Genomic DNA, 25,025 nt, shown 5'->3' with positions numbered 1-25,025 from the left:
TGGTATTTCTAAATTCCAGAATAGAACCAACAATAAAATCAAAAAGAATTACTAAACTCCGACTTACAGTTTTTTTTTTATAGATATGTCAAAAGTATAATTTTTTTATAGTATTGAACTGACCAAGAAAAAACTTCAAAGCCCAAGGTGGTTTTTTTCTTTTTGCTTGAGCCGACTTCCAATTTTTTATTTTTGACGTGATAACGTCTTATAATTCGATTTAACAGGCTGCACGCACGAAAAAATGTGTCGTTACCTTGCTCGTATGTAGTTACCTTGCTCATTAGTGTTACCTTGCTCATATTAGTGTTACCTTGCTCATTAGTGTTACCTTGCTCATATTAGTGTTACCTTGCTCTTTGCCGTTACCTTGCTCATATTAGTGTTACCTTCCTCATTAGTGTTACCTTGCTCATATTAGTGTTACCTTGCTCATTGCCGTTACATTGCTCATATTAGTGTTACCTTGCTCATTAGTGTTACCTTGCTCATATTAGTGTTACCTTGCTCATTGCCGTTACCTTGCTCATTGCATTGAATGAACTGCAAGCGAAAGGGCGGAACGAACGACAAAGCAAACAAAGCAAACGAACGGCAACGTTCGATATCTTGCTCTCTCCTACTTAAGTGAGCGTATATATGTATGTATGTATATGCGCAAATGTACATATATAAATTCACGTATTTGTATTTGCATATGCCTTCTTATTGATTACACAGGCCAACAACCAAAAAACTTTTTCGATAATTTTAACTAAGGTTTTAAGGTTTTTTTATGCTGAAAACGAATATGACCTTGAAAATGCTCCAGCACGTCAGGATTTTTGGCAATTTGAGGTTAAAAAGTCAAAAAATGCAGATTTTGGCCATTTTTGATAATTTGTTTTGGGATAGAAATTTTTTTTTTTCAATTTTCGACAAAAAGGTCGCATAGTACAACTCTTTAACTTTAAAACCCATTTTTTAAAATTATTGTACGATTTTTTAAAAAAAAGTTATGACATTTTGAAATTAACAGTTTCAGTTACGCCAATAGACGTTATACCCAACGTATACGTAACTGAAACTGTTAATTTCAAAATGTCATAACTTTTTTTTAAAAAATCGCACAATAATTTAAAAAAATGGGTTTTAAAGCTAAAGAGTTGTACTATGCAACCTTTTCGTCGAAAATTGAAAAGAAAAATTTTCTATCCCAAAAAAAATTATCAAAAATGGCCAAAATCTGCCTTTTTTGACTTTTTAACCTCAAATTGCCAAAAATCCTGACGTGCTGGAGCATTTTCAAGGTCATATTCGTTGTCAGCATAAAAAACCCTTCAAGAAACACCCATAGCCGTTTTAAAAGCTGTAACAAAGCGAGATTTTGTTGGCCTGTGTTATTATTAATTTGATTCACTTGAAGAATTTAAAATAAAACCAAGTTTGTTAATAATACCTGTTGTTTTAATGTTATAATTATTAATTTTTTTATTATATATGAAGGAAAAAATGTATGGTAATATTTACCATATAATATACCTTATAAAATATGTTGTCTATACTAATATTATAAAGAGGAAAACTTTGTTTGTTTGTAATGAATAGGCTCAAAACTACTGGACCGATTTTAAAAATTCTTTCACCATTCGAAAGCTACATCATCCACGAGTAACATGGATTATATTTTATTTTGGAAATAGGGCTCGAGATATAGGTCAAAACGTGGACCCGGGTAACCTTCGGATGTGTATGTACAGTATGGGTATCAAATGGAAGCTGTTGGTGAATGCTTTAGTTCAGAGTATTTCCATCCGTTCCGTGACTAGGGTCTCGAGATAGAGACCAAAACGTGGACCCTAGAATGTGTTTGTGCAATATGGATATCAAATTGAAGCTGTTGGTGAATGCTTTAGTAGAGAGTATTTTTCATGCCGCTCCGTGACTGGGGTCTCGAGATATAGGTCAAAACGTGGACCCTAGAATGTGTTTGTACAATATGGATATCAAATTGAAGCTGTTGGTGAATGCTTTATGTTATGTTATGTAATGTTATGTTATGTTATGTTATGTTATGTTATGTTATGTTATGTTATGTTATGTTATGTTATGTTATGTTACGTTATGTTATGTTATGTTATGTTATGTTATGTTATGTTATGTTATGTTATGTTATGTTATGTTATGTTATGTTATGTTATGTTATGTTATGTTATGTTATGTTATGTTATGTTATGTTATGTTATGTTATGTTATGTTATGTTATGTTATGTTATGTTATGTTATGTTATGTTATGTTATGTTATGTTATGTTATGTTATGTTATGTTATGTTATGTTATGTTATGTTATGTTATGTTATGTTATGTTATGTTATGTAATGTTATGTTATGTTATGTAATGTTATGTTATGTTATGTTATGTTGTGTTGTGTTGTGTTGTGTTGTGTTGTGTTGTGTTGTGTTGTGTTGTGTTGTGTTGTGTTGTGTTGTGTTGTGTTGTGTTGTGTTGTGTTGTGTTGTGTTGTGTTGTGTTGTGTTGTGTTGTGTTGTGTTGTGTTGTGTTGTGTTGTGTTGTGTTGTGTTGTGTTGTGTTGTGTTGTGTTGTGTTGTGTTGTGTTGTGTTGTGTTGTGTTGTGTTGTGTTGTGTTGTGTTGTGTTGTGTTGTGTTGTGTTGTGTTGTGTTGTGTTGTGTTGTGTTGTGTTGTGTTGTGCTGTGTTGTGTTGTGTTGTGTTGTGTTGTGTTGTGTTGTGTTGTGTTGTGTTGTGTTGTGTTGTGTTGTGTTGTGTTGTGTTGTGCTGTGTTGTGTTGTGTTGTGTTGTGCTGTGTTGTGTTGTGTTGTGTTGTGTTGTGTTGTGCTGTGTTGTGTTGTGTTGTGTTGTGTTGTGTTGTGTTGTGTTGTGTTGTGTTGTGTTGTGTTGTGTTGTGTTGTGTTGTGTTGTGTTGTGTTGTGTTGTGTTGTGTTGTGTTGTGTTGTGTTGTGTTGTGTTGTGTTGTGTTGTGTTGTGTTGTGTTGTGTTGTGTTGTGTTGTGTTGTGTTGTGTTGTGTTGTGTTGTGTTGTGTTGTGTTGTGTTGTGTTGTGTTGTGTTGTGTTGTGTTGTGTTGTGTTGTGTTGTGTTGTGTTGTGTTGTGTTGTGTTGTGTTGTGTTGTGTTGTGTTGTGTTGTGTTGTGTTGTGTTGTGTTGTGTTGTGTTGTGTTGTGTTGTGTTGTGTTGTGTTGTGTTGTGTTGTGTTGTGTTGTGTTGTGTTGTGTTGTGTTGTGTTGTGTTGTGTTGTGTTGTGTTGTGTTGTGTTGTGTTGTGTTGTGTTGTGTTGTGTTGTGTTATGTTATATTATGTTATGTTAATGTTAACTCATTCTCTATATCCATACAAAATATCTATCAAACAAATAAAATTAAAATTTTCTTTTGAAAAATGCAACCATTCAATCAGTATTTTCTTATGACGTTATCACGTTAAACTATCGTCAGTAAACCGACTTTACAGACAACCTCTTTTCATTTAGGGTACGATATTTTTATATATTTTAGCCGGAAGAACAAAGGCTGTAAAGCATTTGATTATCTATTTATAATTAATTTTACGAAAAAAAAAAAAATCATATTCCTTCATATTCTTGGATCTGCAAGTTGAGCTACATTTACCTACGGTCAGAAACTAGTATCAACGTGTTGCTTAATAACGTCTCTTTCAGTTTTAATCAATTGCAGGTGCCACCAGGCGCCACTGATTATTTTTTGGCAATGATAATAACTAAACGCTTTCTAGTGTGTGCATAATGATAACGAAACACTTTTAATTTTGTTTTGACATTTTGAGGGTAATTCAGAATTATGAGCTTACATGTATCCTGTGCGTAAATATTTGCTGGCTTATATTAATAAAAAATAAAAAAAAAAAAATTAAAATTTATGAATTTAAAAAAAAATTTTTTTTTTTTTAAGTAGTAACGGGAATGTTGTTGACTGTTTTCTTCGATTGCCAAGGCGTAGTGCACCATGAGTACCTTCCATCGGGCCAGACATTCAATAAAGAATATTATTTATCCGTTTCGAAGCGTCGCAAACGGCCGCAAATGTGGCCAAACCGTTTTGGATTTTGCGTGATAACAACGCTTTTTGTTTCCCAAGTTGAAGTTACCACTTCATGGATGGAAATTTCAGTCGATAGAGGAGATCAAAAAGAATGCGGCGAAGGAGCTGAAGGCCAAACTTTCGTCGGCCTATCAGGGGTGCATGGAGGGCTGGGGTAAACGTTGGCACACGTGTCTCGCTTGAAGGGGATAAAATAAATTTGCCTGAAATTTAACTCTGTTTTGTTTTATGTAAACATTCCCGGTACTTTCTGATGGTAGGGTATACGTATGTGATTTGCTGGAATTGTTCAAGAAATCTAACTCGCATTCAACTCGCGGCTGTCGAACATTTAGAAAACATATTTACATATGTACATACTAGCGGACCCTCACCCGCTTCGCTGGGTGAAAGAAAAATATAAATGAAAAGTGTTCTTTGTTTTTTTCTTGTTTCATCATTTAATTCATGCTCGGCCATTATTTTGTGACTTATTCTAATAACAATGTTTTATTTATTTTAGTGACTTACTCTAATGATTGTAAACTAACAACTTATTCTAAAGCCTTGTGATACACAAAATTTTTGGTTTTATTTTCATGCGGTGTATAAATATAAAGTAACGATGGTTTCCCTACTCGAGAACATCCTACATAGAGTTGCCCATGTCCAAAGCATGGATAAGTTAGGTCAAATCCATGTAATTCAAGTGTTTGACCTTGAGACTTATTGATTGTAATAGCAAAAGCAAGGCGAATGGGAAATTGAAGTCGCTTAAAATCAAAAGGCTGTTGAAATCATTGGAATGCGCGGTATCAAAACATCTTCACCTTTAAATTTGCCTTTCAAAATTGTTGCTTCAATTACATTGTTCATTGTCCGTTTCACTGCTAATCTTGTCCCATTGCATAGTTTCGGCTGATTGATATTTCGCAACATAATGATCACTGCGCCGACTTTCAATTGCAAACGATGTGGTGGCAAACCAGGCAAGTTAAGTGAATTCAAAAATTCAATTGGATAATTCACTACATCGTTGGGATTAGTGATTGAATCAATTGATTTATAGGTGACAACTTCACCTGGAATTTGAGTTAAAATACTGGCATTGATTTCATTGACATCAACATTTTTGGCAGCTAATATAGCTCTCTCGCTTAGCCAATCTTGATTTCGATAGTTTTGTGCAATATTTGGGAATACATTTTGCACTAATTGTACTCTTTATTCTGTTACGGTACAAAAATTAGTTGGAAGTGTGATCATGCCTGTATTCTTACCAATTGGCTTTCGTCCATTTCCGATTTGCAACAAATGTTCGGAAAATTCAGCAGCTGTTGGATCATTCTGTAACTGCACACGAAAATTAGTAGTTAATGTGAGTTTTTGAACATATCTCCACAGATTAGGAGATTTAGGGCACGCTCTCAATTCATCAGCTGCTGTTGATTTGGGAATAACAGGCAAAGTTTTTCGAAAATCACCGGCCAGTAGAATTAGTGCACCACCAAATATGTTTGTGTTATTTCGAAAATCTTTCAGTGTTCTATTTAAGGCTTTCAGTGATTTTTTATGAGCCATCGTACATTCATCCCATACAATAATTTTACATGTTTGTAAAACCTTTCCCATTCCAGAATTTTTAGAAATGTTGCAAGTTGGTTCTTCATTTTCTTCGAATGGTGGCCAAAATTAACGACAACAAAAACGTTTTTCCAGTCCCACCTGGTGCATCTAAGAAGAATATTCCTCCGCTTTCATTTGCGACATTGTCTATAATTGTGTCATATGCCTGCCTTTGTTCTGTGTTTAATTTTGGTAGGTTTGTTGTTACAAATGTGTTCAGATCATTTCGATCATATTCTTTTTCACATCTTAATTCTGCATTGTATGCATCATGCATCGGACGAGTTGGTGCGATCATACCTAACTCAGTCAGAGTTTTATTTGCAATCATCAGGCAAAAGTCTTCGATTTTAATTAATGCCTCATTATATAATTCATCTGTATAATTCAAATTTGGATTTGCAGTAATGCAACGTACTTGATGTAGGATATCTTTTGTCATGTATTCTTGGTAAGTACTCCACAATTCTTTTGGGTTTGCTGGGAAACATGTAGCAATAATAATGGCAAATAGTGTTCTTATTTGGTAAGGAGAACTTGTTGCACATGCATCCATAAGAGTTGCATCCCACTGATTATCATTTTCAAGCAAATTCAATTCTTTGCATGCTTGCTGATAAGTACAACAAAGATGACCATTAACTCGTTTCAAACTTTCGAATGATCTTGGGCCGGGAATATCAACTAAGAGTAAACGTAAATAGAAACATTCCACTTTCCTTGGATGCTCAGTGTAAAGTCGTCCAATTGCATCACCCAAATGAACACCTGGATATCCATCTACAGGTATTCCTCGTTGCCTTCGTACCCAGGACCTTGATGATGCATATAATATTCAGGAACATTTGAATAAAGCAATGTTCTTGCAAATGAATCTGTTTCACATAAGTTGAAAAATGCAGTTAGTGTTGTTGCTGGTGGTCGTTCGGCCATTTGTTGAGCAGTATTTTCAGTGAAATAAACACTTCGTTCATTTTTTAAATGGACTGACAAATGAATAACAGCTGGATGGCGATCATGAATCGGAAATGATATTATTCTCCAAACTGCTTCGTTGCTACTAATGTATCTTCCCATTTGGTAATTAGTAATTTCATCATTTCGATTTACAACTCCAAATACTGCCATGTCACTTCCTTTATTGATATATTTGCATATGTACCTATTTGATGGATTTTACGGAGTTACAATATTCAAAATTTATATGTGCGTTAAATGTTTTCGATAATAATTTGGAATACGGAACTATCCAACGGTTATCGATCTCTACATCTTGATTATTTATTTTCACTGTGACTGTTTTTCCATTATCTTCTGGTGATCTTCTACGGTACAATGGATATCCATCATTTCCAGTTATTGTTTCAGCAATTAATTCCCTTGGGTAGTTTTTTGAACATTTATCATCAACCATACATGGAGAATTTTGACTTAACCTACCACACGGTCCATGAATCAAGTTTTTGGTTACAGTAGTATGTAATTCTGGATCTTCATTTATATCTGGAATTTCAGCGCATATAATATGATCAATTTTATCTGTGGTTAGTTTTTGTTTTAACCAAATCAAAATATGCGCATGAGGCAAGCCTCTTTTTTGCCATTGCACAGAATACATGAAACATTGTACATCTACGTAAACTTTATGTTTTACAATGAAATCCATTAGAGACTGTAGCTTTCGTCTAAACACTCTTGCAGTAATGTCATGCCTATCAGTAGCTGATTGCCCAGTATATAAATGATTCTTAATATCATCATATTTCGGATTGCATGTGAAAGTTATGAATAAGTCTGGTCGACCATAATTTCTGACATAACACATTGCATCTTGGGCGTATTCATGCATATGCCTTGGACAGCCTGTATACGATGAAGGTAATATTACCATTTGACCAATGTTATTAACGTTGGTATCGTTGGTAATTGCATCTCGTAAATGTATGTATTCGTCACAACGTAATTTTCATTGGTTGAATCTAATGTAATTCAATCGTTCTGTTTCTATTTTCTCATACATGCCAACAATATACTGATGAAATAATTTACGACATTTTAAAATGTGATTCTCTTGATTTTCTCTTATCATGATTCTGTACGCATAATAATTCATTGCGCTTACAGTTTTATTTGTTTCTTGACCATTTGCTGGATTTATTTGTTTTATATCAATCGAATAACCATCTTCACCACGACAGAACATAAGAGGATATTGTAATGCATCATATTTTCGATGCGTTTCATTAACACGTTGCAGTGTATCATTTCTTCTTTGCAAAGCAATATCTTTTGGTTGAAATTCATCTCCAGATATAACAATTGCAACCTCGTTGCTTGAAGTTGGTTGATTGTATCTTTCACGATGTTCGCCGGCAGGCGTTTTATTTGCATCAATTTTAATTTTATGATTATCAGATAACAATCTTTCGATTGTTGTTTTAGAACTTTGCACCAACATTGTGTGTGTGTGATAAATCTTGTAACACTCTCATAATGCACACCGTGCTTCAAATTCATCATCGTTGACATTAATGAAAAAAATTTGCAAAAATTTTGACTCTTGATCGGGTAGTGGTAGTAATCAACCTATTAAGTGATATGCTTGCCCTTGAATCTGAAAAAAGCCATAATTTGTGTCCATAAAATCTAATGATTCATTAGATGTGTCAACGAATGTTGTTGAACGTTGAAGTGTATTACCTTGCATGAAGTTATCGGTTATAATTTTTCCAGCACCAAAAGATGTAATTTGAAAACATGAGTTATATGTGGAAATTTTTTCAAGAAAATGTTTGGAATCGGGTGATGTTCCCGATAATAATGTAGCTAATGGTTCGGTCGGATATTGTATGTCTGGTGAACGAACTTTTCCTGCAACGCAACACATGCCTGGTGTTTCAGTTTTGAATTTCAATGCTTGACAAAATCCGCAAATTTTATCCATACTTCCAATGACAACGTATTTGTGAGATGAATAATCAAGTTGTGGATTATATTGAAATGCTGCACCATTCAAATTTACAGAATTGATATTTATTGGCCGATTTTGAGAACGTGACCTAGTACGATCTCTTTGTTGACTTAATCTATCAGCATGATTTTCCTCACTTTCATTTTGTCTGTGATTTTGCACATTTTTATTGTGACGTGTATTACGTCCGATGTTAGCATGTCTTCTACCTCTTGGCATTTCTTTTACCGAATCAAAGTGGTCTTCTTTATGTCACTCTGAGCTCTTGATTGCTACTTTTCTTGTTTTTAAACTGGAATTCAAATTAAGATACTGTTAGCGCCATCTTTTAAAAATATAATTGAACTGTGAGCACGCGTTGAAATGAAAATTACACAGAACAAAAATGGGAAATAATCAGCAAAAATAATATATATTTTTGAAATTTTTCTCTTCTTTATGTCTTCTTTATGTCACTCTGAGCTCTTGATTGCTACTTTTCTTGTTTTTAAACTGGAATTCAAATTAAGATACTGTTAGCGCCATCTTTTAAAAATATAATTGAACTGTGAGCACGCGTTGAAATGAAAATTACACAGAACAAAAATGGGAAATAATCAGCAAAAATAATATATATTTTTGAAATTTTTCTTGAAAATATCTACGGAAAGTGTGAAAACAATCTCTTTTCTTAAATATCTTAAGTAAAAACTTCTAAAATATTAATTATTTTTGCCGATTTCTGGTGTGTGTATTTTTCACACCATTTATTCACTGTTTCACTTTTTATCAATCATTTGCAAAATTAATATATATGTATTTTGTAAATTTTTCGTGAAAATATCGTTGGAAAATGTGAAAACAATCTCTTGTCTTAAATATTTCTGACGCACTTTTTTGTATCTCTTTGGTTGATGCTTGGAAACTGCTTCACTTGAACACTTTACCAAATAAAACACGTTCTTGTTAGTTTTAACACTTTCTTTCACTATGCACTATTACTGATAACCTTTGGTAATCTTCTAAGAAAACGGCCTTGCTTAAGTACTTTTTTAGCGACGACCTGTTCAGGTTCGTTGAGCTAATGTTTTTGCTTCGGTTATCCCGAAGTGTGGGTGTAAAGAAGAAGTATTTAAGCAAAGTGTTAAGTTAGTCACAGCAGCATTGTGTTACGATTAATTATTGCAGGCGGTCAGCTACAGCTGTGCCTGCTAATTTGTATGTTTCTATTCTATGCGAATGCAGGCGTGCAGCCACTGCTGTATGAATATATGTATATGTATGTATGTTTGCATTCCATTGAAATGTATGTGCGTAAAATGTACGCCCCATGCAACCGTTTACAATAACAACCACACGCGTAAAAAGAACGCCGCCTCGTGTATACTGTGTGTTGACGAAGAAGTAAAAGAGATTTTAACCAAACACAGTTACAAACCTTCTCCACATGTGTCTCTTCAATGTGGCAAAGTTTGGTTAAAATCGGTTGAGCCATTCTCCATAAAGTTCATCACAACGCGAAAAACGGCTGAATTTTTATATATATAGATTGCAAATGAATATATTGTTCAGATCTTAATTTTGCTTGGTTGAAACGAATAAAATTAAGACGTTCTGTTTCTATTTTGGCATACATATCAACGATGTACTAATGATATAGTTTACGACATCTCAAGATATAATTTTGTTCTTGTGGACGAACCATCAATCGATAAGAATAAAAATTCATGGCACTAACTTTTTTTTGAAATGTCAACACACTGAAAATATTATTTACCTGTTCGGGGACCATTTTAACTGGTTGTAGTACATAAGAATGCAATCTCTTAACCTGAAGGCGAGCTCCCAGTTGGTCTATATCTGGAGTCCATAGTTACCCAGCGAAAAGTCCTCTTTTCATTAGCATTTATCAACAACTTACAATGGATACTCATGTGGTTCAAACACATCCTAGGGTTATCAAGGTCCACGTTTTGGTCTATATCTCGAGCCCCTAGTTACGGAGGGGCATTAAAAATACTCTATACTATAGCAATCATCAACAGCTCCCATTTGCTACCCATATTGTACAAACACATCCTTAAGTTATCAGGGTCCACATTTTGGCCGATATCTCGAGACCCTAGTCACTGAGCGGTATCAAAAATACTCTATACTATAGCAATCATCAGCAGCTTCCATTTGCTACCCATATTGTGCAAACACATCTTAGGGTTACCCGGGTCCACGTTTTGACCTATATCTCGAGACCCTAGTCACAGAACGGTATGAAAAATACTCTGTACTATAGCAATCATCAGCAGCTTCCATTTGCTACCCATATTGTACAAACACATCCTGGGGTTACTCGGGCCCACGTTTTGGTCTATTTCTCGAGACGCTGGAATCCGATTCTTAAAATTTCAAAACACAAACCTTCTCCACATGTGTCTCTTCAATGTGGCAAAGTTTGGTTAAAATCGGTTGAGCCATTCTCCGTAAAGTTCATCACAACGCGAAAAACAGCTGAATTTTTATATATATAGATGTGATTGAATATACCACGAGCTCCCAATTGGTCTATATCTGGAGTCCTTAGTTACCCAGCGAGAAGAAAAGTCTTCTTTTCAGTAGCATTTATCAACAACTTACAATGGATACTCATGTGATTCAAACACAACTTAGGGTTATCCAGGTCCACGTTTTGGTCTATATCTCGAGACCCTAGTGGGCATTTAAAATACTCTATGCTATAGCAATCATCAACAGCTCCCATTTGATACCCATGTTGTACGAACACATCCTTAAGTTATCGGGGTCCACATTTTGACCGATATCTCGAGACCCTAGTCACGGAGCGGCATCAAAAATACTCTATACTATAGCAATCATCAGCAGCTTCCATTTGCTACCCATATTGTACAAACACATCGTAGGGTTACCCGGGTCCACGTTTTGGCATATATCTCCAGACCCTAGTCACGGAACGGTAAGAAAACTACTCTATACTATAGACATCATCAACAGCTTCCGTCTGCTACCCATATTGTACAAATACATCCTATGGTTACCCGGGTCCACGTTTGGCCTATTTCTCGAGACCCTGGTATCCGATTCCGAAAATTTCAAAACACAAACCTCCTCCATATGTGTCTCTTCAATGTGGCAAAGTTTGGTTAAAATCGGTTGAGCCATTCTCCGTAAAGTTCATCACAACGCGAAAAACGGCTGAATTTTTATATATGTATATAGATAAGGGTGCATACTAGGCCGGGTCGATTTGTGGGGAAGCAAAAAAATCGCCCATTGCTCTGTGAAAATCATATTCTAGGGATCAAAATAAGAAACTTTGCAGTAGGAACCATACCTCTAAAACGAATTCTGATGTCCCCCAATTTGGGTCGAACTTTTAGTTTCTTTTGTGGGGAGGCAAAAAATCGCCTATTGCTCTGGGAATATCATATTCTAGGGATCAAAATAAGAAACTTTGCCGAAGGAACCATACCTCTAAAACGAATTCTGATGTCCCTCAATTTGGATTGGACTTTTTAGTTTCTTTTCTATAACTCACTTAAATTAATTTTTTCATTTACATATGTTCTGACTAAATAAATTTCTTAAGAGAAAAAATAGATATTATTATAAATAAATAATAAATATTATTATAAAGAAATAAAAATAAAGAAACGCTGATTTTTTCATGTAAAGGCCAAAAATGGTGATATTTTGAAATGATTGCATGGGGAACCCCACATGGAAATTCCTGGGGGTGTGCCACTGGCATGGGTGGCTCGGCCGTCCAAAGTTGTGGGGGTCGGTCATACATTTAAACTCGATTGGAGCACTCTAAATGGGTCAAAGTGGGATTTTTCAAAATTTGCCCCTACCCTAAAGTTCGACCCAAATTGGGGGACATCAGAGTTCGCTTTAGAGGTATGGTTCCTTCGGCAAAGTTTCTTATTTTGATCCATAGCATACGATTTTCACAGAGCAATGAGCGATTTTTAAATCGAACCGCCCTAGTGCATACATATATACGGAGCCGCGAAATGACAAAAATGTGTTTTTGTTCTGTTCTAGAATATTTTCGAATGCGTGGTGACAAGGCAGCCTTTGCGCTTCGCACGCTGCTGCCTTTGCACCTATGAACCTACATTTGAATACAATTATTTTGTAGAAAGTTGAGAAGGCAAGTAGGTATGTGTATATGTATGCATGCTAGGACTTAAAGGACCCTTTTTTTGGGTGTTTGGCCGAGCTCCTCCTCCTTTTTGTGGTGTGCGTCTTGATGTTGTTCCACAAATTCAGGGACCTACAGTTTCAAGCCGACTCCGAACGGCAGATATTTTTATGAGGAGCTTTTTCATGGCAGAATTATGCCGCACTTGTCGTAGGGCAAAAAAATAAATTTGCCAGTTTTTATGCATTCCGGCATGTGACGCCTTCGTCTCAAATATAATATATAATCTATTTTGTCAGCCAAATTCGTTACGGCAATAGCGGGAATGGACCCAATATGATAGGCCTATCATTTCTCTTCCTTTTGTTTGTTTTGTTTATTTGTTTTGTATAATTATATATCCTCACTCTCGTGAGGAGTTGGCTGATTTCCCATCGGGCGCATCCCAGGTGGTGGATAGGGAAGCCCTGACATCACACGAGTGGCCTTCCGTGATGGGGTAGGTTCAACATTCGTGTGATGGCTCAAAGTTGGCATAGAATCAAGGTGCCATCCGCGAAGCCAACTGGCTAGGGAGGAGTCCCGAATAAAAACCCTCCTTGGTAATGGAGAATACAGAGGATATTACTCCAGGTGGAATCCACACAAATGACAATACACCCGCTTCCGCGGCAGGTGCATGTATTCTGGTCCCAACCATTACACAAGTTTCTCAGCTCTATGAGCGAGATCGAATCCTGGAGGATCCGGGGGCTGCTATATCAATCTCCTCTTTTTCAGAGTCTGACAAACGTTTCCCAGTTTGGGACGGCCTGAGTTGTGAGACTCTTCGGTGGCGACACGACCTCACAAAGAAGTCGAGAAATCGAAGAATGTGGCAAGGAGGGAGAGAAGAAAGCGGCGGGCAAGGCTCATGCGGGAGAAATCCTCATGGGACTCAGCCGGCCCTTCTGCGTCTGTGTCTTCCAAAAGACCTCGGTCGGCGAAAGTCACACCCACGGATGGTACCGAGTCCTCGGTGGGAACGGGCGCTCCCAAACTGTCTCGTTCTCGAGGTAAGCGGAGAAGGACGGTGGATAAAAGAAGTACACCACCCTCCCCTGCAGCTGCCGCTAATGGCCGAGCCACGAACTCCAAGGTACGAGCGCGGTTTTGGCGCCAATCTATGTGGCGGAAAAAGGTTCTGCTGAGCCACGTCCTATCGGCGCCTCGACAAAAAGTCCAGCACAGCTGTTTGTCCAGCGAAATATTCGTCAGTTTTCCAAATGTCGAGCTGGACCTTCGCCCAAGCAAATCCAAGGGTGGGGCCAAGCCATCCTATAGCGAGAAGTCTGCTGGCCCACGACCTGTGGATGTGATTGGAAAACTGGGACCATCAGCTGACGGATGCAGAAATCAAATACTGCAAAAGTCGACTGATGCGCCAGGCAATTTCCTCCGGTCCTAAAGCCAACGCGAAGGGCTATGAGACAAAGGCTGGCATCATAAGGGTGACGTGCGCGTCTCTGGCCAACTTCGAATGGATCATCACCGCTGTCAATAACGTGCCCACATGCGGATCACTTGCTTCGCAGTCTACAGCGAAGAGAGTGTACCCCTGAGGAAGGCTATCTGCTGGATTCCTATCCTGCAACGTGCTCAGAATCCGGGCATCAGCACGAGGCTTTGGCGAGTTCTTTTGCATACCAAGAGTAGCAACGGAAAGGAAGGGTCTTCTCTTATGGTGGAAGTATCTGGGGCCACTGTTGATGTCATATGCTCACGGTACGGGAACCGTGTGAGTCTCTTCTTTGGGACGGTCAGTTTCCACGTCTTTCCCAAATGATTGGCTCGGACGGTTCCTGTAGCTACCGTCCTTTGGCGGTGACGCAGATAAACTTGCAGTATTCCAAAGCCGCTACCTACTAAGTAGAAAGCTTATTCAGCTGCACACATTACCCCACATAACAACAGTGCAAGAGCCCTGGGTCTTTAGGGGCCACCTCTGTGGCTTAAGCACGTTGAAAGGTGCCATGTTATTATATGACAGGAGTTCGAGTAGACCTAGGACCGGTCTTAAAGTATCATCCTATCTCACTGTGATGGGTCTTGAGCAATTGTGTTGCCAAGACCTGGTAGCGGCTGAGGTGTGTTATAGAGGTAGACACGGCTGGTCGAAGTTTGTGATTGGATCTGAAAAGGGACTCAACTACAAAGCTGGGGTCACTTAGGAATTCTTATGGCTCCTTCACGGAGAGGCAAACTGAGATGATCAGCTTGCTGATGGAATTTCACTTTCCAGATAATCAGATAAAGGTTGGCCGACAACAGTCCTTATTGCAAGAGGCTGAGGTCAGAGCTGCTGCACCTTCTCGGCATGACTGGTACACTGCAAGATCTGTGGTGTATGAGGCCGCCATTCGATTTGCCATCAAATTTTTTGGCTGCTACAAACCGCCCGGACCTGAATGCATACATCCTGCCATTCCGAAGGAAGGCTCAAAGTTCGTGACTACAGCCTTGAAGAAAACCTTTACTACAAGCTTGGCACTGGTCTATATACCACGTTCTTGGGGGATGGTGAGGGTCGCCTTCATCCCAAGGGTTGGTAGAGACGACTAGATGGTGAAAAGTCTAGAACGGCTAGATGAGTTGCGCAATCGTCAGAAGAAGCCCCATGCCTACCAAAGTGGAAAATCTTGCGAGTCAGCACTGCAAAAGCTTGTTGCTAGGCCATCGGCAGGAGGAACTACGCTATGGGCACCTTTTTATACATAAAAGGGGCGTTTGATAATGCCACTTTTGACAGTATGTGTAGCTCTGATAATAGGCACGGCGTAGACCGGGTGCTAGAGAACTGGATTCGTTCGATGCTGGCCCAAGGAATCGTCTCGGTACGAGCAGAGGAAGATCTGCTGGTGTCACCCGGGATTAATAGAGGTTGGTCCCAAGGTGGTGAGCTGTCTCCATTGCTCTGATGTATGGTGATCGATCCTCTGCTCACCACCTTAAACGATTCGGGAGTCTACACATAATCATATGCGGACGATGTTACCTATTTCGTAGCAGCCCCTTCGCGTATGAGCATCTGCAGGAAAGTCCAGAAAACTCTGGATATGATTTACACTTTGTGCTGTGCAAATGGGCTATCGGCAAATCCCACCAAGACTGGTATTGTCCTCTTCACCAGAAGGAGGAAGCTTGGTGGTCTCGTTCTGTCTAAGCTAAAGGGAGTCACAATCCAGCTGTCCAAGGAAATTAAATATCTTGGAGGAATCCTCGATAGTAAGCTCTTCTAGAAAACACATGTTTAAACAAAGACATCCAAAGCATTTACAGCCTTCTGGCAGTGCAAAGGTGTCTTTGTGAAAACGTGAGGTCTTTATCCTAGCAAGGTTCTAGTTCATGGTTATTATAAAACCTCTCTCTCGTGGGGGTCAGGAAGACCTTATCGAGACTTCAACGCACTGTGGCCATCTGTTGCATCGGAGCTTTTCCGACTGCTTCAGGCCGGGCATTAGATGCTCTGATTAGTCTACCACCACTTGATGTTATCGTCCAAGGAAGGCCATCTGCAGGCTGAAACACAATGGGAGTTGGTACGCTTCCTGTATGGCACTGGACAACAGAGTAGGCATGGACTTCGACGCAACGGTCCTTGCCATGCCCCTTTACTCCATACCATCCAGAGTCCTGCTTGACAAGAGATACAGTGTGGTGGTGCCAAAAGCTCAACTGGAGTCAAATTCAGAAAATGAGCCCGCAAGCACTGTTTTTGCATTTTCACGGATGGTTCCAGGGCCAAGCACTGGGGTCTACGTGGAATCCAGCAGGAAAAAATTGCACTTTGCTCTTGGAATGCATGCATCTGTGTTTCAAGCGAAGGTGTATGCTGTTCAAGAAGCGATGAACTATAGTGTGGGAAATAAATAGAGCGGTTGGGTGCCACTTCAAAGGTAGTCGAGTCCTGTAAATCCAGGCTGAATTTTGTCGGTAGACATTATAGCCTGATTCTAAGATGGGTCCCGGGATGCGTGGATATCGCGGGAAACGAGATCTCTGACTCTTTAGCCAAAAAAGTTGGCCTCCCACTCCCTTCTACAGCTATCAAAGCCACGGTCAGCAAACGTCTTACTCTAACCCACAAGAGAGCCTTGGCAGTCTGAGAGAGGCTGCAGATGGACAAAACTTATGTTACATGTCATATCCGACCGACTGTTGCAGTTCCTCCAGTCACTAAATAGAAGGAACTGTAGGAGGCTGGATGGACTGATGACGGGCCACTTACTAAGGGCAATGCACATGGAAAAGGTGGGCATATCAGACAGTGCACTTTGCCCAGCATGTGGAGAGGAGGATCAGACGGCGGTCCCCTTTTTGTGTGTCTGCCCCGCTTTCGCTCAAATCAGGTTTGAGGTATTTGGCACTGATGTGTTAAGAAGTGACCACTTTGGCTCCTTGGCACTACAAGATCTACTCAGATTTCTTCGGAGATCGAGTCGATTTAAAGAAAATTAAAAAGGGAACCCGAGTGTAGTACAATGGATTTAATTGTGTCCGAGTGCTGCACTTGCTAGTCTGTCCCGATAAAAAAAAATATATATATACATATTTGTTGGTTTCAGTTGGTTGTGAAAATTTCGAAAAATAAAGTAGTTGTTTTCGGAACACGCCACATTTAGTTTCTATACATCGTGACCAAGGATGATACATTACCAGGTTTGGCCATCGGCTATGTTAAAAACGAAATCACCTGTCACTCCATCAGTCGTTGTTCCGACAAAACGAAACATCTTGAGTGAAGACCGCGTTTTTTTTTTCGTATAGCAGCAACATAATCTTAGTGTTTTCGTAAACAAACTACTGTTACGACCACAGTTACATCAGCATATCTGTTGATTAGTTCAAATTCGCTGGGCGCCTTTGAACGGTTTGGTGTTAGTCAGGCATTCAAAATTTTTTCACCATTGATACTACGTTATCCAAAATCGCAAAATTTCGAAATATTCAGTGATTAGAAATAAGACTTATTCACTTGCGTTTTAATTTATTAAAATCGAGTTGCATACTTTACATTTTTTACAAATTTGACAGAAAAATTTAAATTTTTAACATTTTAAAATCATGTTTCTTTCATAACAAAGTTAAAGCTTTGTTTTTGTGATAAAATAAATTTTAAGTAGAGTATGACAGAGTTAAAATTGACTTTATTATTTATAAAACACAGTTTTAATCGTTAAACCTTTTTCTTTAATTCTTTATAACTAAGGGCCATTAAGTATATAGTTACAAAGTGCGAACTTGGCAGGCCATGCTCTCTAACTTCAACCATAATTTTTAGTTGAAAAATTTAAATCTCGGCTCCCTGACGGTCAATATTCAACATAAATAAAAACTGAAATATTCTGCCGTAACCACTTCTGAGTTGATTAGCTTTATGTGCCGGTCACCAAGTACTCTCCATTAAAGAGGGTTGTTAAATTCTTTATCCCGTGTTTCAGGACATCTTTTCTAAAAATGCGATTCTTGTGAAAATGTAAAGAAATTAAGCCTTTATGGGATACTCCCTACCAAACCATTATGTGTGCATGACATTAGACATATCCAGCCATGATTTTTGCTTCCTTAAGGAGTTTCAGCGAATTCACTCCCGCACAGTTTTTATGGCCCTACTCGAACGAAACATGCGCGTACGACCAATCTGATCATGCCCTCCATTTTAGATGATTTCAAAAGACGATTGATGATGCAATAAAAAGAGTGATCCATTTAGTAGTTCATTTTTCAAAATTCAAAGAAATTAACAAGATTCAACTATTTTTGGTGTTTAGTTTATTCAAAAGAGCAAACATTCCATTATTGGCACACAATTTTATTGATCTGGTTGCCTTGGCTGGCTTGCTCGATGTTTACCTTAAGGGTCCGAGTAGTTAATAGATTGTTTGCTTAACATACATCACAACACATCAGAAAAGAGTATAACGGCGTCAAATCGATGCTCCGAAGTGGCCAATTGACATCCCCGAGACGGTTAACTATAAAATATTGATTGTAGCATGAAACAAAAGTTTCGCCACCGCTCCAAAATCCGTACCAAATTGTCACCCTCCGAGGTTGAATTGGCTTCTCGACGATCGCGTGCGGGTGTTCTGATCATCAGATGTGGCAGTTTTGCTTGTTAACATAACCGCCGTGGACATGGGCTTCGTCAGAGAAAACGATTTTGACTTATTTTCAACAAACGTATTGTAATATCTAGAGCTGTGATAGTCATGCAAAATAAAAGGCTAAAATATGCATGAAAAACTCTGGAATATGCACGAAAAAATGCAAAAAAGACAAAATATGACGGAAATATGTATGAAAACATGCAAAAAAACCCAAAACAATATTCGAAAATCTCTCAAAATAATACCGAAAATGCAAAAAAGGTAGTTTTTTCTCCTGGGCTAGTAAACATTTTTATATCAGTTAGCCAGATACTTATAGTAGTTCATTGTTGCAAGTCAAAACAAGATGTTGTTTCAGACTATCGAACGAGACGCACCGCCGTTTTTCAGTTAAAATTGACTTTTAGGTTGAAAAGGAACATTCTGCATCCACCGATGTAGCAACAGCAAATTTAAAAAATGTTATTTCACATGGTGTCAATGCTGTTATATATTCATTTGAAGCGCTAGCTCGTGAATCTCCATGCAAAATATCATTAATTTCAAGCAACGAACTATATCCAACATTCCGAGATAACACTTCTTCGAACTTCTTCAAAAAACGGTCGTTGGTCATTATGCCTAAGATAGAATACATTTTTTCATTCAGCTCTATATACTTCTTCAATTCAGTCCTTTCGATTCTAATATTTTGATCTTGTCTGCGATGAACATGAGATTAGCTTTTATGAATGCCAAATCTTATCGAATATTGGACGCTCTAAATGCTTTTTTTGCACCTCGAATACATTCCGAATCTGCATCATTCAAATAATCAACCACCGATTTTATAGCGTCAAATTTTTCAGCATAGTAATCACATGCTTGTAGCTAAGTTCCCTATCTAGTGACAATTGGTTCGGGTGGCAGTGGAATGTTTGGATTTGCTTGCTTAAACAGCTGTCGTCGAGCAGCTGACTGTGAAGGAATTTAATGTTTTTTTCAATATAAGAATTTGAACTATAGATAAAAATACCAATATGTACTTTGACGAAGGTAGCTTTTACTTTACGAAGAAGAAACGAGGGGCCGAAATACGTGAGTGCGAGGAGCTTGAGATACTGACCAACAGGAACAACGCAAGAAAATTCTATCAGAAAGTTCGGCGGCTTACAGAAGGTTTTAAGACCGGGGCGTTTTCCTGTAAGAACAAAGACGGCGAACTGGTCACTGACATCTAGAGCAAATTTAAATTATGGAGGGAACACTTCTCGAACCTCTTAAACAGTGATAGCTGCGCATGTCACAGAGAATGTGAAGATCCCGATACTCCAATCGACGACGACGGAATCGACGTTCCGCTACCCGACCATGACGAGGTGAGAATAGCGATAACGCGGCTAAAGAACAACAAACTGGCTAAGCAGGCAAAGCGAATGGGTTTGGTGGTGAACGAGGACAAAACGAAGTACCTCCTGTCTTCAAACAAACAGTCGGCGCACTCGCATATCGGCACCCACGTCACTGTTGACAGTTATAATTTCGAGGTTGTAAAAGATTTCGTTTATTTAGGAACCACCATTAGCACCAATAACAATGTCAGCCTTGAAATCCAACGTGGAATCTCTCTTGCCAACAAGTGCTACTTTGGATTAAGTAGGCAACTGAGCAGTAACGTCCTCTCTCGACGAACAAAACTAACACTCTACAAGACTCTCATCATGCCCGTCCTAACGTATGGCGCAGAAGCTTGGACGATGACAACATCCGATGAAGCGACACTTGGAGTGTTCGAGAGAAAGATTCGGCGTAAGATTTTTGGACCTTTGCATGTTGGGAACGGTGAATATCGCAAACGATGGAACGATGAGCTGTATGAGCTTTACGACGACATAGACATAGCGCAGAGAATAAAGATCCAGCGGCTACGTTGGCTGGGTCATGTCGTCCGAATGGATACAAACGCTCCGGCTGTGAAAGTATTCGATGCGGTACCAGCTGGTTGTAGCACAGGAAGAGGAAGGCGGTTATCGCGCCAATTAAGAAGAAGAAGAAGAAGCTTTTACTTCTGATAACAACAAATTTACTTCATGGAGCTCTGAACGAATAAATTCTACCAAACCATGCAATCCATGGGAAAAACTTGTAACATGTAGCATTTTTGGGAATAAAACTTGAAGGACTTGAACTTTAACGTTCATTCGCAACTGATCTTTTTTCTATATCCGTTGTTAAATCCAGAGTAACCCAAATATGTTTTCCATCAGCTTTCAAATGCAATTTTTCAATCGATTTTTCATACAAATGTGGCATATAATTTCGACGAAGTGTACTTTGATCTGGAACTGCTTGTGAAGTGAATTTTGTTTGCTATGAATTGTACTACACTCGGATGCTTCACTTTATTTGATGGAATGTAGGCGTCGATTAAAGTTTTATATAAATCCATATTGAATAATTTGATATTTACAATTGGCTCATTTGACGTTCAGATTTCTGTTTTTTCTTTCTTGAGCATTCTTGTATTTCACTGAATCAATGTGCTGTTTGACTTGAAATATTTTTTTCGCAGACACCAAACCATTGCGTGTGAACAAAATAAAACTGATTTGTCCGACCGAAAAACATTGGCAAATTGGTTTTTCATACGCACAATAAATTAACCCGACGTTTCTTTTCTATCTTGGGGCATCTTAACCCAATTTTCAATCAACCGATTACTTCAAATACCATGCAATAACTGAGAAGAATATGATGTAACTTACTGCGTTTACTATGCATTTCATACTAACACAAGTGACGCATAGCACTTGGCGTTGTGCTCTCTTTACAAATCATAGTAGCCAATAATTGCGCCAAACTCATTTCGTGGAAATTTTCGAGTCTCATTTTTACAAATCATTTGTCGCCTCATTGGAGAAAGCAAATAAAAAAATTTTGAATCAGACGGGCGCATAAAATGTTATGGATCTGTTCTTTAAACGAAAGTTCAGCTTCGAATTGTCTTTATGTTTTGGTTAGAAGAATGATTTAAATTTCTTAAAATAACTCAAAAAATATGCAAACATGTATTTTAAATCGAAATATGCTTTTATGGACGAAACATGAAAAATATGCATGCAACATGCATTTGCATGACTATCACGGCTTTAGTAATATCTGACTCGCGTTTTTCTCGCACTTACCGCGATACGATTTTCTTGATCACCCCAATTCACGTTAACCACGTACAATTTTAAATTAAACTCAATTGAATTTATTTTTAAATAAAACATGTTTGTAGAATAAATCTAATGGACATTGAACAGATTTGTAAAAGCGAAATAAACAAGTTGTTCGATTATTTGGAGGATATTAAATTAGTCGACATTAAGGCTTCTGTAAAATTTCTGTCAACAATTAGTTCAGGAGATACTACAACATACCTATTTCCCGTGCAGTATCACAAATAGTCATAAGCCCATAATAGGAAAATAGTTATAACCCAACCCGACCCATCCTGGAATTTCTTAAATACAATATTACGTCACTAATCTACGCTACCAGTTATTAATCATCACCACCAATCAAAATACATTTTTGCTTCTCTTTTAATAACATATATAATGTAATGTAATATATATATTAATAATGTAATGTAATATATAATATGTAAGATCTCCATGCATATTCACATAGGCAAGTGCCAACATAGTCAAACATATGGTATGTCCATTGGTAAGTGTGAACCTTTAAACTTTAAACTAGCTTTAAGGTGAATAAAAATTTCAGTTAAACCTGGTGCTTATTGCTGGCTAGTAGAAACTAGTTCTTCCGACATTGGGGGGAAAAAAATCTGGTGAATACTTAAAATTACTGGTTTCTACGTTTTCCTTTGTCAGCATGTATAGTCAAGTGGCTTTGCTGTTTTATTTGTAAAAATACAGTGTGTTATCTTCTGATTGTTTTTTTAATATTAAGTCTGATTTTCCGAAAGTTCTCCAAAGGAGTGAACACCACATGAGGACACATTATCTTCCGGCCGATTATTTACATTTATCTAAGTAGATTTCAGAAAGTAAGGAGTAAAATAGTTAATGGGTGTTTGGCCGATTTCCTCATCCTATTTGTGGTGTGCGTCTTGATGTTGTTTCGCAAATGGAGGAACCTACAGTTTCAAACCGACTCCGAACGGCAGATATTTTTTATGAATTCACATATGTTTGGATATTCCAGCTTTCGCTACCACTTTCTAGCTACATATGTATATAGTACCAGCAAAAAGTTTTGTGAGTTAAATGTTACAGCATAGCTGGTACTTAAAAGTTAAAGCTAGTGCTATTACTTAGTATTATATTGCAAAACTATATTTTTTTCAGACGGTGCTTTGAGAAAATAAATAAATTTCAGACCGTTTGAAAAAGCTAACATAATATAACAAAAAATCGTGTTGTTCTACTAATAAATACAGCTAAAGTTTTTGCCAATATATGAATCAAATTAATTTACGAATCTTAGAAATTAAATTAATAATTACTAAATAATTTGTTCAATGGTGCAAAAAATGTATGTGTTTTCTTGTACTTTCAGCATACTTCTTACCTTGGTATGGCACTGCTTGGTACTTCTAAATTTCCGGATGCGTCACTACCAACTATCGTGTGGGTACTGTGCTCTAACTTGCCGTTTCCGCTAATCGCTACACTGGCACTGCCACTTTCAAAGCCATTAGCAGACGCCCCAATTGACTTATGTGAAGATGTTTGAAAGTGCTCCCCATTGAGTTTAAAGCTAGAGACGTTCGAGTCTGCATTTGTCGTTGCAAGATTTGATTTGGAAGTTGAAGTAGAAGATGTTATCATAACAGGACGGCCTTTCGGGAGCGCTACGATCACGGGCTCATCATCGCCTTCCTCTTCACTTGAACTTGGATCGATCATAGCTGGATTGATTTTATAGCTTTACAATATATAAACTCAGTCAAGTGAGGATCTAATTTAAATATTCCTTGATTGCAGAAATATTAAACTATGTGATAAATATAAAAGAAAATAAAATATTTTACGTTAAACAATGAGTGAAAAATACGTAGGTACTAAAAATACATATGCAGTAAATGCCAAATTTTGGATGTTCTAGCAACAGGTCAGAAAGAGGATAAGCTCAATACCAAGATATTATTTATATATGTTAGTTTAAAAATATTTAAACTAATGTAGTTTATGAAAATGTAAGCAAAAAGTATGGTAAAAAACAATTTGTAAATATTAAGATATCGTATAAGGGCAAAACTAGCTCGATGTTATTTAACTTTTTAAATAAGCTTAAAATGATATTAAAGTAAATAACAACAAAATTAACTTTAATGGAAAACAAAACGACTCAAGATTTGCTTTCCGTTAAAGTTAATTTTATTGTCACTCACTTCAATCTCATTGTTGCGAGAAGTTGCATTGGCAACCCATCACGTTCAACCATTTTCTCATTCTTACCACATTCGCAAATCACCAGTGTCAAACCTAATATTATTTCTCTTTTTATTTCTGGGTGTTCAAGAGCGAATAATAAATAAAAATAAAAATCATCCGCGCATACACTTTTGTTAGGTGTTTGGCCGAGATCCTACGCCTATTTGTGGTGTGCGTCTTGATGTTGTTCCACAAAAATAGAGACCTACAGTTTTTAAGCTGACTCCGAACGGTAAATGGTTTTTTTATGAATAACTTTTTCAGAAATACACTCGAAGGTTTACCGTAGCCTGCCAAGGGGCAGAAAAAAAAAATTTTCTATCATTTTGCGGCATCATTCGAATCGAGATTCGAACCCACGTACTTCCGAATGGTAGTCACGCACCAACGCATTCGGGTACGGCGCCCGCGTTCAAGAGCGCATGGTAATACAAAATCTAAAAACAAAACTTGTATGAATTAAATTACATGAATATTTCAGCTCATTGAAAGGGGGAATACAGTAATGATTCCATTACGGGCCGCCAATCGTCTCATTTTAAGGCCGTTTAAATGTTGAATTACATCAAGTTAGGGAACTTTCTATCTCTTTTACACAAAATTTTTTTATTGACAACTATTTTTTAATCTTTCTTCACATTATCATAAAAACCTGTTTTTA

The 25,025-nt window shown here is 37.7% G+C and overlaps 1 protein-coding gene across 1 annotated transcript in view; it reads right to left on the bottom strand.

Moving 5' to 3' along the window:
• The window catches only part of LOC129249812 (calcium-dependent secretion activator-like), an 83,841-nt gene extending 59,921 nt beyond the window's left edge, over window positions 1-23,920 (bottom strand). The window contains exon 1 of the mRNA XM_054889461.1: window positions 23,499-23,920. Within this exon, the coding sequence (XP_054745436.1) occupies window positions 23,499-23,836 (338 nt within the window). The 5' untranslated portion in view covers window positions 23,837-23,920. The remainder of the gene's footprint in view (window positions 1-23,498) is intronic.
• Window positions 23,921-25,025: the final 1,105 nt, after the last annotated feature.

This window comes from Anastrepha obliqua, chromosome 6 (genome assembly GCF_027943255.1).
Source record: "Anastrepha obliqua isolate idAnaObli1 chromosome 6, idAnaObli1_1.0, whole genome shotgun sequence".
Classification (NCBI taxonomy): Eukaryota; Metazoa; Arthropoda; class Insecta; order Diptera; family Tephritidae; genus Anastrepha; species Anastrepha obliqua.
This window is presented reverse-complemented; position numbering and strand designations above follow the sequence as displayed.